This window comes from Mus musculus, chromosome 19 (assembly GCF_000001635.26).
Source record: "Mus musculus strain C57BL/6J chromosome 19, GRCm38.p6 C57BL/6J".
Classification (NCBI taxonomy): Eukaryota; Metazoa; Chordata; class Mammalia; order Rodentia; family Muridae; genus Mus; species Mus musculus.
The window spans coordinates 26637030-26650952 of NC_000085.6; the positions used below are offsets into that span (position 1 = coordinate 26637030).

The 13923-nt window shown below is 43.3% G+C and overlaps 1 protein-coding gene across 8 annotated transcripts in view; it reads left to right on the forward strand.

The window, feature by feature from the left end:
- Nucleotides 1–13923, forward strand: part of Smarca2 (SWI/SNF related, matrix associated, actin dependent regulator of chromatin, subfamily a, member 2) — a 173249-nt gene that overhangs the window by 31957 nt on the left and 127369 nt on the right. For all 8 annotated transcript variants that reach the window (XR_386502.3, XM_006527282.4, NM_011416.2 and 5 more), the window contains 3 exons: nt 3359–3620; nt 9992–10118; nt 11955–12128. Coding sequence is in view for 7 of the 8 variants with exons in the window: in XM_006527282.4 (XP_006527345.1) it covers nt 3359–3620; nt 9992–10118; nt 11955–12128 (563 nt within the window). In the remaining variant the exon portion in view is untranslated. The remainder of the gene's footprint in view (nt 1–3358; nt 3621–9991; nt 10119–11954; nt 12129–13923) is intronic.

Genomic DNA, 13923 nt, shown 5'->3' on the forward strand with positions numbered 1-13923 from the left:
ATGAAGCAGACACAGGACTTGGCAATGCGGTCAGCTTCACACAGCCAGTGGGGTAATGGGGCTACAGAAATATTTGCCTTTCTTTTGGGGGGAAGGGCAACCTTATGTTATATTTTTCTTGAGAGTTATTTTGTTTTATGTGTCTGAATGTTTGGTCTTCATGTATGTATGTTCATTGTGTGTGTGTGCCTGGTGCCCGAGGAGGTCAGAAGAGACGTCAGAAACCCTGGAACTGGATGGTTGTGAGACACCATGTGGGAGTTGAACCTGAGTCCTCTGCAAGAACAAGTGTTCTCTAGCCCCTACTACTGCTGTTAAGTTAGACACTGGAATACATAAGTCTATGGTTGGGTCTCTGTTTCTCAGTATTAAGGATGAATCCACCAGACAGTGTAGTAGGATAAGGCCAACTAGACATATCAGCCTTATCATAGAGATACACCAACAAAAAATGGCCAGCTGACAATACCTTTTTTTCATTAAAAGGTACTGCCTTTGTACTTCTAGGTAGTAGTACTCCTGCTACATAGGGTGTTGATGGTAATGATAAGGACTGCAACCAGTGAGTGTGTGCTGGTGCAGGACTCACCAGTGAGTGTGTACTGGTACTGGACTCCCAAGTGAGTGTACTGGTGCTGGACTCCCAAGTGAGTGTGTACTGGTACTGGACTCACAAGTGAGTGTGTACTGGTGCTGGACTCACAAGTGAGTGTGTACTGGTGCTGGACTCACAAGTGAGTGTGTACTGGTGCTGGACTCACCAGTGAGTGTGTACTGGTACTGGACTCACAAGTGAGTGTGTACTGGTGCTGGACTCACAAGTGAGTGTGTACTGGTGCTGCACTCATGGGATTTTTTTATCTTTTGAACTTAGAAAAGAGAGAAAATACTTTGAGGGTGAAATTTACGGTAATCATTGTAATACTATTTTACCAATAACTACCAGATTTTCTTCTCCTAAAAAGTATTTCTACTCTGAGACTTTGACACTAGTAAGCTTGTTCTTTAGTGTGCTAAGACCACGGCTCCTAATATATTTAATTCTACTTGCTCAGTGGCTCTTGCCACCAAGTCTGAAGATTGAGTTCCATTCCCACAACCCACACAGTGGAAAGACACTGACTCCTGCAGATTGGCTTCTGATGTCCATACATGCACTTTGGATGCATGCCCCCCAATAAATAAAATTAAAAAGAAAAAATATGTAAGTGCTAGAAATCTATATCGTCTGTCATTTGACTAGTCATACATAAGACAATGCAAAGGAAAACACACTCCTTAATTAAAAAACCTCTCAGGAAAGGTCTTCTAAAACCTGCCGCACATAATATATACCAGTGCTTAACAAATCCAGGCTTTAATTGCTTTCTTAAATCTGGATGAAAAAAGTTCTAAATAAAACACATAATGAAGATCTTTGTATTTTGTAAAAGAGCTCCCATTCAAAAAAACAAAACAAAACAAATTTAGTTGAAAAAAAAAACTTTATATGATGATATAGCCTCGACATAAAAATAAAGAACCATAATTTCATCCCAGAAGTTTTTAAAATCAATCCCCAAGAATACCAGGACTATAAATTAGCTTAAGGAAAAACTTTAGCAGAGCAGTGGTGGCATACGCCTTCAATCCCAGCACTCAGGAAGCGGTACAGAACAGTGTTTCAGGACAGCCAAGGGTAGACACACAAACCCTGGGGGAGGGGAAGACACAAAGAAAAAACCTTTTCTAGGTATATATTGTTTGGGAAATTTTACCTAATTTTTGGAAGGGAAAGAAAAACAGCCTGTGCCAGCTATTGGGAGAGACGTACCTGTCTGTATACACACACACACACATACACACACACACACACACACACACACACACACACATACATACACACACATACACACACACATACACACACACATACACACACACACACACACACACACACACACACACACACACACACACACACGCTGAAGCTTCCCCAAGCCCTTTGTACTGATCCTTCACATTCCTCACGTCACGGTGTTTGCTTATGGCTTTCTCTGGATTGTCACTGAAGTCCTCTAAATGGCATTTGTCAGAAGTTGAAGAAATGTGTTTCTTTTTCCACACTGCATGCCTTTGTGTGGTTAATTATTGTGCCTCTCTGAAGTTTTGGACTATGAGTTTTGTGTTTAATGGCTGTATTATTTTTTTTTTCTTAAGGAAGGACATAAGAAATACTTGGATGAATTCTGCTTGTAGCTTTAGCATCTGCTGAGTGAGAGTCCTCGTTTATTTTATTTTTTTAAGTGCACTAATGCATCTGGTACCTTCACTAATTGTATTCAATTTTAAGGAAACTGAGAACTCACCTGGGGGAGAATTGAAGCCCTTCTTATTTTACATTTGTATCCGGCAGTTAATTGAAATTCCTAAAACTTAATGCAGAAAAATGGCTGAAACTGAATTCAGCAATATTTAAAGATTTGTTTTGTTGCTTAGGGACAGGGTCTCCTATAGCCCAGGTTGGCCACCAACTCTTGAATTCAACTCTTGCCTCTATTTCTGAAGTGCTGGAATTACAGGTCTAGGCCGCCATGCCAAGCTTCAGAGACAGGTTAAAGATTGCATGCCCTCGTCTGATGATAAGAAGGAAAAAAAAAAGACTTCCTTGAATCTTAATATTTGCTAATTTTTGTTAGGGGAAATAAGCATATTTTACCCCTAATGTTGAGTAGTTTTAGAAATACTTTAATAATGTAATTAAAGTAAGATTTACTTCCTTGGATTCAGTATAACTAAGCCTGAAGTAAGCTTTCAGAACTGCTAAGGGCAGGATGAACCTCTTTTAGTTCCCAGTTAGCTATTTTAGCCCTAGGCACTGGATCCCATAGCCAGCCTCAGCGGTTGGGACAGAGGCCTGTTTTACAGGAACTTATCAGCAGTTTGCAAAGTGAGACCTTGGGGCCACACCCATTGCATCTGAATATTGTAGAATTCTTTCTTTTTTTGGAGTTTGAATCCACCTGTGATTCTTAAGCAACAACAAACCTACTGCAGAATGTGGCGTTAAAAAGCCACTTTGTCATTTCCTTGATTTATTACAATGAGGAGTCATTTTTTGTGTGTGTGGATATTTTTGACAATATTCATTAGTACGTGCCATTTTCCCGTGGGATACATGCTAGGCCACTTTTTCTCTTTCACCCCTGCCCTTCATTTCTTTCCTTCCTTTGTGCCCTCTATCAGTCAGCTCTTGAGTTTAAGACAATGGCAGCCTCAGACCCTAGGTAGTGATTGATGGATGGAGGAGAGATAGGTATGGTCAGCAGGGGGGTCCTTCCATCTGACCTGTCCTGCTTATGTCCCTTTTGTCTCACAGGCCCCGGGCAGGAGCTGCTACTGAGTGGCCAGAGCGCTCCGCAGAAGCTGTCAGCACCAGCACCAAGCGGCCGACCTTCACCGGCACCCCAGGCCGCCGTCCAGCCCACGGCCACAGCGGTGCCCGGGCCCTCCGTGCAGCAGCCCGCCCCAGGGCAGCCGTCTCCGGTCCTACAGCTGCAACAGAAGCAGAGCCGCATCAGCCCCATCCAGAAACCGCAAGGCCTGGACCCGGTGGAGATCCTGCAGGAACGAGAGTACAGGTAGCGCCAGGCCATTCCCAGGACCAGGGGTTGATACTTGCCTCGTGGGGCAGTGACCTCATGGGGACACTGGGAGGGGTGAAGAGAGGGCAAAGAGGGTTTAGGCTGTGACCGTGGTTTCAGAACATTTGTAGAGTAAGTTCACGTGCTGTTGGGCCGGTCCTTATGTGTTGTTGAGTAGGACAGACTGATTTTCTTTCATTTGGCCAGAAACGTTTACCCACCCGGTCTGTCTACTTGCCAAGGTGCTTAGAATACACCGATCAAAAGCCCAGCCCAGAGTTCCTGAACCTCAGGGCGTGTCACCTCACGCTAGGATCATGAGATGATCCGGTTTTGTGTTCTGGAACAACTGATGACTTAGATAGTCATGTTGAGTATGTTGTCTGGGTCCATCCTTCAGAACTCTGGCCCAGCTCACGGGCCAGTTTGAGCAGAACTCAGAAGCTTGCTGCTTCGCTCTGCACAATGTGTTCTGTGTTTTAATTCGCTCATGTTTTAGTCTAGAGCTTGGCCCAGGTTTAGGGATCAGCCTTAGGTATCTGTCTTCAAACGGGATCCTTAGTTAAACTTGGAATCCAGGCACTAGTCACCTGATTTGACACAGTTGTATCTAAATTAGGCATTGGCAAACTTTTTCTGTAAAGGACCAGATGGGAAACATCTAATGTTTTACAGGGCCATATGTCTTAGGCACAGATAGTCAGCCCCGTCCTCTTTGTGGGAAAACACCAATAGACCGTGGCGTCTTGGCTCTGTTCCAGCAAAACTTTATTTAGAAAAGCAACTGGGGACAAGATTCGGCCCACGGGTGTCACTTAGCCGGCCCTTCAGGTCAGTGGTTAGCAACCACGAAAACGTGAGTGCAGCAAGACTGAAGATGAAGCAAAACTGAGGCTTTGATTTCTGCGGCCTGCCTGGAAGCATGCTCTGCCAGGAACAGCTCTGTGGTCTTGGGCAGGTTACATCATTTTTCTGCGACTTATATGTTAAAAATATTATAGTCTTTTCTCATAGAGTTGGGAAAGGTAATGCGTTCTGTAAGCTTTCAGTAATATTGGTGTCTGCCATTTTCCCCGTGTTACTTGAAGTAAATGCAAAGTAGATGGGAAAACTAACAGAGAATGCTAGCCAGGAAGCAGTGTTTGGGTTCTCTTTAAAAGTGTTGTCTTAATCTTTATTAAAAGGCATGTAGCTTGTTATGAACTAAGTAAAACATCACTGGTTTGTGGAGTCGTTTTGGAGACATCCCAGCAACCAGGTATTAGATGTGGGTCACGTTTTGAGTGGAAACATGACTTCATTTTCTCATTTCTGTTGGTGGTTATCACTGGGAGCATTTCTTCTGTCGTTCCCAGCTTGTCATTGTGCTTCCTGGGCATCAGGGTCAGGTATTCATCATCGGTGACAGGCACAGTCTTTTGAATAAGAACTAGTGTATCATAAAGTCAAACATGAGGATACCCAGGGCAGAAAATCTCATCAGATGCAATATCTTTATGTTGAATAAAAGAAGGCATAAGTAGTTGTTGGGGTGGTGGTAGTGGTCAGTTATAAGAAAGAGCAGAATTATGTGGCTATCCTGAAATTCTAACTTGCCTAAAATCTACCATGCTTTAGCCCTGCCCAGAAGGTGCAAAGATGCCAGAAGCTTTGCTAGCTCATGCAATTTACCCTCGGAAGACATTCACTGTACCTAGATATTTTATGTAACACTGGCCTTTTTTCTCTTTCTCAGCCTTGTGTATGTGTGCATGTGTGTATATATATGTGTCCATGGGTGTGTATGTGCATGAATGTGCACATGTGTTTGGATAAGCTGCTTTGTGGACTCCTAAACTTGTTTTGTCATTGTTGCTAGGATTTTAATGACAGGGCTCTCCTATAATCTCATTTTAATGCCATTTTAAAAAGTGTGAGTTTGAATGGATTGTCTTCCAAAGTATTAAATAGTGCTATTTGTCTATTTCAATGTATAAAAGTAACCTATATGATCTTAATTAAATTTTATTGCATCTATTCACATATTTATTTGTTTGTTTGTTTTTCATTTATAGCACATCTGAGCTACTTCACAGATGTGGAAGTCAGACAACAACCTGTGGGAGTAGTTGTTGTTGGTTCTTTTTTTCCTTCTGTTATATGGTTTCTGGAGATTAAGCACGGGGTTGTAAATTTGGTAGCAACTGAGCCATTTCACTAACCCCATCCTCCTATTTTTAATAAAAATGACATCTACTAGCATTCTTTAAACTGTGGTGCAGGGTGATGCATGCCTCTAATCTCAGCATATGGAAATCTGTGGCAGGAACATCATGAAACCAAAGCCAGTTTAGGGTACATGATGAGACCCTATCTCTTAAAACAAAACAACTCAAAATCAAGTGCCTATGAGAATGTAGCTGAAGAGCTGTTTTTCGTATTGTTACTGTTTGATAAATGTGTCCACCTTGGTAAAGCTGAAGTTGTGTGGTTTGGGGGTTGCCAAAAACCTGGTGGGACCTTTGGCCTAAATCTCCCCATGGCCATCTGGGAAAGAGCGAACTCATGCTGGCAGCTTTTCAGGGGCATGCCTTATCTTGTTTAGTCATGGAACAATAGCTGACTTCTGCCTGTATAAAGACACATTGTTCAACCTCAGAGATTAGGTTTATCATCGAAGGGGTTACATTAAGTTTCTTACATACTCAGAAAAGGCAGTTATGAGAATCTTTCTCTCCTGTTCCCTTTGACGGGCTAGCTCACCAGACTTCTGCCTGATCCATAGACTCTGCCTGGCCTCTACAACCCTCTCACCTGGCTAAGGATTTGAGTAAGGTCCTAAGAGTTCTCTTTTGGGATTTCATGGACTCTGTGAAGCTTACAGAACACATTACAAAGCAAAATATCATGCAACAGAAACCCCACAACAGATGTTCATTTCATTGGCTACAGTCCTTGTCTGCACAAATTGGAAGGGAATTATTAGGGAGTTATAGTTCTTTAAGCCAGTTGGCTGCTCTTCCCGGTTTGCCTTAAACTCAGAATCTTTTTTTGTTGTTGTTGTTGTTGTTGTTGTTGTTGTTGTTGTTGTTGTTGTTGCAGCCTAAGTGAGTTTCTGCCTGTGCACACTCTGCTTGGCCTCAGATCTCTAACAGCCCTGGCCTTGAAACATTTATCTCCCCTTTATTTTGGATCATTTCCTTTCGACTCTCTTATCATTTCTAATGGAAATGTGTTCTTTCTTTGGTGTCAGACAGTCTTACCTGCTGCACTAGCCCCTTAACACCCACCCCCCCCCCATTTTGGGGGCTTGAGTTCTTGACTCTAACTATAGCCAACTTCATTCCCTTTCACATTCGATCAAAGAGTACTTTAGGAGCTTATGCACTGACATGTCAACTAGGTCTGTGAAAACAAATGTTCGCATGGAGGATGCGTGTTACCCTTAGGAGGGTTTATTTGAGAAAGGCAGTTTTGAATTACATCAGGCCTCTGGTCTCAAAAGGGAAGTGAGTAGGGAAACAGGTCAGGAGACGTGTGCATGCATGTGTTGCATGTGTGTGTGTATGTGTGTGTGTTTCCTTGTCTTGTCCTGTGTGTGTGTGATTTTCCTTGTCTTGCCTTGTGTATGTGTGTGTTTCCTTGTCTTGCCTTGTGTGTGTGTGTGTGTGTGTGTGTGTGTGTGTGTGTGTGTGTGTGTGTGTGTATGTGTGTGCGTATGTGTGTCTGTGTTTCCTTGTCTTGCCCTCACCACCATCACAAACCTGGAAACTCCTTTTTAGGAATCACCAATAGCCACTGTGCCAGAAGAGCCACCAAAGTCACACATGTTCCCTTTCTCTCACCCTCGATCTGTAAAGTGTCACTCAGCTCCTTGAAGGGACAAAATGTACCAGTGTCATTTTCTGTTCAAATAACTCTCCTACGGGAATCATAAACTTCTCCCCTGGACTTGAACAAATATCTGTTGCCTTTAATGGAACTCTTTTCCTTGGCAAAACTGTAACCCCTCTTGATTTACTCTTCAGTCTGTATGAAAAATCTGAGTGACCTAATTCTGCTTCAATCTTCTGTGCTCGTGAGGACACTAAATGAGCCTCCTGCAGTCAGGCAGGATTACATCTTGTTGTTGTTTTGGGAAGTTTGGAATCCTGACTCTCTTTATCAGACTTCCTGCTGAATCTCATTGATGGGGAGATGAAATTGTCCAGGAGAGGAGCATTATTTAAAATGAAGATTTCTATTAAGCACAACAACAGAGATAGGAGTTGGCTGTCACCCCCTCTCCCACGCCGCCCCACCCTCACAACTTTGCCACCCACCCCGAGTGCCACAATGAACGCATGTCATTTTGCTGTAAAATCTCTCCCTCTCCTGTCTTGAGGTTGTACTTTGTACTTTATGCCTTTCTGAGAGAGAGAGAGAGAGAGAGAGAGAGAGAGAGAGAGAGAGAGAGAGAGAACTCTTGAGATGCACTAATAATAAATCATTTCTCCTTTGGAGAAGCAGCCCCGACAGGGAGAAGCACACCCTTAGCTCCTACCTGCTGCAGCACCCCAGCACCCACACTCTCTACCATAAGCCCCTACTCCTGACCTCCTCACTTCTCTTCCCTCCAACTTCCCACCCAGTTCAGTGAGGCTTTGCCTCAGCATAGTCACCCCAGGTGTCCTGTGCTCACATTCCCTCCTTTGGAAGATGGAGGAAGAAGCCACTGTCCCTTGAGTTTGATGCCCGACCCACTGTGCCATCCCAAACCAGAATACACAGGGAAAGCGTAAGCTCTAGGATGCTCAAGTAAGGAAAGAACGTGCCGAGTCTAGAAACAAGGAGATAACGAAATGCAGTCATGGGTGATGCCATCTTCCGTCGCTTAATAGCTAACTCCCTTTAATGTGGTCTTGATAATAAGACTATAAAGCAAAGTGGCTCTAAAGGTTAAAAACTTGTTTTAGGTTTACTTCTATTCCCCTGATAAGTGTTTTGATCTCTCTTCATATATTCAATGTTTAGATGTGACTTCTTTTGCCTATTTGGATACCCGGGGCTACATAGATAGAAGGGGAAAACCACTCGGATAACAATAATCTGTAAAATGTAGGTTTTGGTTTTGGATTCCTCCATGTCTAGCTCTGTGATATCCACATGTCTCTTCAGCTTTCTTATTAGTAACATGGGGCCACTGCAGCATTTACTTACATGCACCTGTGTGCTCGTGTGTGTGTGTGTGTGTGTGTGTGTGTGTGTGTGTGTGTGTATGCTGAGAATTAAAAATTGCTCATTAAATGCACTTAGTGCTGAGAGCATTTACTGGGTTAACTCATTACTACTTCTATTAGCATCTCTTTCTTTTCAGCCCTAGTCTCAGTTTTATCCCAAGCCCGTGGAGGGGCTTATTCAAAGCCTAGATTTCAGTGGTGCGTATTTTTAAAAGTAGGGCTTGAAACCAGTTTGTGTGTGCCCAAGCCATAGCAGCCAGAGGCCGAGGAGAGATGTCTTGTATTCTGTAGCCTGTCTTCATCAGGAGGAAGTACTTGCAATTATATTCTTGATGGTGTCTAAACTGAGAACCCCCCAGCATCCTTCTCAGGAAATGCTCTTCACTGCTGCCCCTGATTTTTGCAGATGCCCAGCTTGTCGTCTTTCCTGAAACAAGCACTGCACAGAGGAAGTGGTTGTGGTTGGCAGGGCTCTCAGAATGTCTCAGCTGGCTGACTTCTGTGGCCTCAGCTCCTAAAACTGTTCTTGCTACCCCCAACCCCAGCCCCCCTTTCACGACTAGAGTCACTGTTGTCTCAGCATAGAAGGAAGAACTGTGGCCTCAGCCTTGTTCAGTGGCAGGCTGGGAGTTAGGAAGCTAGCCAGACTGCCTCTACATTCTCTCTATGATGAGAGCAGGCAGGGACTTCTGATCCCCTCCCCATCTCCCCCTCTATGTAGTGTGAAGTCCTTTTCCATGTCTTAGAGAGAAGCTACAAAGAGGTTCAGGGTGTGTTGGGTAGGATGAAGCATCTACCTTCAGGAATTCAGAGGGGGCCTTTTCTTGATTAGCTTTCGAAAACCCTATTGAGATAGCTGAGCAGGTAAAGGCATCCCTTGTCTTGAATCCCAAAATGCATGTGAGGACTGATAATAATAAGCTGTCCTTTTTGTGTCCATACATGCACTATGGTATGTACATTTCCCCCCTCTAATAAATAAATAATTGCAGTAATTTTTTTTCTTTTAAAAGAAAAGAAAACTTAGTTGGGTATCAGAAGTTGACTGTCAGTATATGGAATATAATTTACTATGAACCCAAACCTAAAACATTGCTGATCATAGAGGAAGAAATCATAATGCAGGTCTCCACCCACCCCACCCCTGTCTTCTTTCTTTTTTCTTTCTAGACTTCAAGCTCGCATCGCTCATAGGATACAAGAACTGGAAAGTCTGCCTGGTTCCTTGCCACCAGATTTACGCACCAAAGCAACCGTGGAACTGAAAGCACTTCGCTTACTCAACTTCCAACGTCAGGTAATACCTTTTTCCCCCGTGATGTAGGAAATCAATGTGATTGTTGCTAAGGTGTGACCTGGGAGCTTCCTCAAGTCTACCTGATCTTGTTATAAAGCTTAGTGAGATAGTGCGTCTTCAGACTGACAGCTCACGGCTGAGAGTGAGGAGTATGAACCGCTCGTTATTCTTTTCCCCTTCTGTATGCATTGAAATGTACACAATCAGTTCTCGAACTCTGGTACCCTGGAGGAAAACCATGACAACGGATTGTGAAGATCTGTGTCTCATCTTCGTGAATCCAAGGAAAACCACAGAGGTGGTAGATTGTGTTCCTGGTAAACCCAAATACACAAAGGTAGCCATGACTCCAGAAACAGAAAATATGGTAGTCAGTCTTGCTCCTAATCACTAGCCCAGTTTTATAGAAACAAACAAAGAAAAAAAAAAAACCCCAATGTCTTTACCTTAATTATTCAACAAAACTTAACTTGGGGTCACTGAGCCACATCAGAGTCACAGGTTGACTGATAAGGAGTCACTGTCTCCTAGAACTATTACTATTGAGATCTGGCATAGTGATCTATTTTCTGATTTCTAAATTAGTAGGTGTGCAATGGAATGAAGTAGAGCAAATTTTCCCTTGGCTGAGTTCTGTCAAAGTGTGCAGGCCCCTTGTCCACAGATTGCCTGTCTGAGTCCAGGGGGACAAGGAGCCCCTCTTCTGTCGGATGGGTTGTCCTAAAGTATGGGACATACAGAATGAACTGTTATTTTGTAAGCACAGTGTGGAGGCATTGAATTCTGTCTGCTGGAGGATCTGACTGAAATCACAAAGTCACCTCTTTGGCTGACCATCTCTGAACTGGAGTTCACATTTGAATTCCTGGATGTCATATGATGGAGGGGGGCATCTGTTGTCTAGGGGCTACCTGGCTAGGGTTTTGAGAGAGCAGAAATCAGGTTTCATTTAAAAGGGAGGAGGAAAAGAAAAAAGCCTCCAGGTTCCATTGCATCTTAATTAGAGGAAAGTTTTTTATAGAAGCAAATAAAATTTTGGACACAGGTTTAGGAAATGAGACATGAGTCTCTCTCCTCAAATCCTGCTGGTCCTTGTCTTTTGTTTGATATTATCTATTATCTACAAAGTTTTCTGGAAAATCTGTTATCTACAAAGTTTCCTGGATAGATGTGACTGATACTAATTTCAGGTTCAATGTAAGGTAGACCCCCAAGTGCCCACTGCCTACCAGCATATAATATGTAATACTGTCACATTGTTATATGACTATAATCTAAAACAAGTCCACAGCACAATATAAAATTTCAATACTAAAGAATATCACTTTTGGAGAGGAAGAAAACCCAGACGGGTATTTTTATGATTTCTTTGAAGCTGTGAATTTACATTGTTGGAGTTACTGTTGTTACTTGGAACATGAATGGACAGCAACTCTCTTGTTCTTCTTGTAGATCAGCAACAGAATGATAATATGACAGTTAAAAAAAATTAAAAGGTTTATTGACTAAGCAATGCCATTACAATAATTAAACAGAGTGAATAACTTTATTTCAAACCTAGCATAGCATCCTCTTATCTTTTTTTACTGTTACAATTGTATAATTGTTTTTTATGTGAATTATGTGAAAGAAGATGTATACAGTCCTTGAAATTACCATGTAAAATGGCTCCAATTTCCATTTCTTGCTTTTTGTAATTGACCAACTGCAATTGGATTGAGAATCTTGCGTCAGAATCCTCTTTCTGTTCCATTGAGTTGAAACTCCAGGAGCTCGGGGCTCAGGGTCTGGCATGTGTTTGGGGGGATTCTCTAACCACTATTCTCTTCCTGATAGCTGAGACAGGAGGTGGTGGCCTGCATGCGGAGGGACACCACCCTGGAGACGGCCCTCAACTCCAAAGCATATAAGCGGAGCAAGCGCCAGACCCTGCGTGAGGCACGCATGACAGAGAAACTGGAGAAGCAGCAGAAGATAGAACAGGAGAGGAAACGCCGGCAGAAACACCAGGTCCTTAAGCCTGTGCCTGTTCTTCTGGGTCAGAGGTGGACCGTAGGGTCAGTGGTCAGGGCCGGGATGTTTGCAAAGTTGGCGCGGGGGTGAGGGAGTAGCGGGCGTGGATCATAGAACAGAAAGGTGACTTGGAATTTATATAATACAGTTGTATCATTTAGGGATAGGAAAGTACCCTACTTTGCTTTTAGTTACTGTGAAAAACACTGACAAAACAACCTGGGGAGGCAAGGGTTTATCTGACTTGCAGGTTATGGTGCATCTTTGGGGGAAGCCATGGCAGGATCAGAAGCAGAGACCACAGAAGAACACTGCTTACTGACTGGCTGTCTGTCTCTAGAACTTTCTTATTTGCTCTCTTCCACAAACCAGGACCACCTGCCTAGGTGACCCCACTCACAGTGAGTTGGGTCCTCTCACATCCATCAAGAAAATGCCCCACAACCGGGCGTGGTGGTGCACGCCTTTAATCCCAGCACTTGGGAGGCAGAGGCAGGCAGATCTCTGAATTCGAGGCCAGCCTGGTCTACAGAGTGAGTTCCAGGACAGCCAAGGCTACACAGAGAAACCCTGTCTTGATAAAACAAACAAACAAACAAAAAACCAAACAAACAAACAAACAAAAGAAAGAAAAAAAATGCCCCACAAACATGTTCCCTGAGGTTCCCTTCACACCAAATGACTCTAGTTAGTGTCACATTAGGTCAAGACAAGACAGAGTGACCTGCCCACGGGCTGTAGCAAGATAAGGCTGAGGACCCAGCTTTCTTGAAACCCAATCAGTTGTGGTCAGTGGAGGCTGCTCTCACAAAATACCAGACTGTGTAGTTCATCAACAATAGCAGTCTGTTTCTCTGGAGATCTGGAGGCTGGAAGGCCAAGTCTGCACAGCAACATGGTCACCTTGGGGGTAATGCCTCCTTCCAGGCTGCAGGTGGCCAACTTCTTGTGTTTTCACAAGGCAGGAGACAGAAAGAAGAAAGCTCTATGGGTTCTCTTTCTCTTCCATCTACTTCTGATCATATTATGTGAGGGGCATCAGTTTATGAACTGGGGTAATGTCTCTCAACCCCTGTGGGGGCCGGATGACCCTTTTATAGAACTTGCCTAAAACCATCAGAAAATACAGATGTTTACATTACAATTCATAACAGTAGCAAAATTACAGTTATGAAGTAGCAATGCAAATAATTGTATGGTTGGGGGGTCACCACAACATGAGGGACTGTATTAAAGGGTCATACCATTAGGAAAGTTGGGAACCACTAAACTAGGGTCATCTTTAGCCCATGACAGATATGTTACCCAGAATTCTATGGGAAGCTAATGACTAAGTTGTCCATGAGTGAGTCTTCTAGAGCAAAATTCTGGGGAAAGATAATTTGGAAAAGGGAAACAAAGTTAGAAAGTGATTTTGCTGTTTTGCTTGCCCATATCGTTTTATGCCCCATACATGCCTGATGCCCCCGAGGCCAGAATAAGCCTGGGTACCCCTGGAACTGGAGTTACAGATGGTTTTGATCAATAGTGTCAGTGCTGGGGAATCGAACCTGGGACTTCTATAAGATGAACACCCGCACATAAGTGCTGAGTCATCTTTCCAGCCCCCAGCAGGAAGTTATTTTTATATATTGTTCTGTACTCTTTGAAGGGCCCAGTTGGAGGAGTCACAGGGGCAGATATTCAAAGGCATTCCTTTCTAGGACATTAAAAAATTTTCATGTAGGATTTGATTTTGTCTCATGATTGTTTTATTGTGCTTAATTTAGTGCCTTCGTTTCCTTTTGAAAAA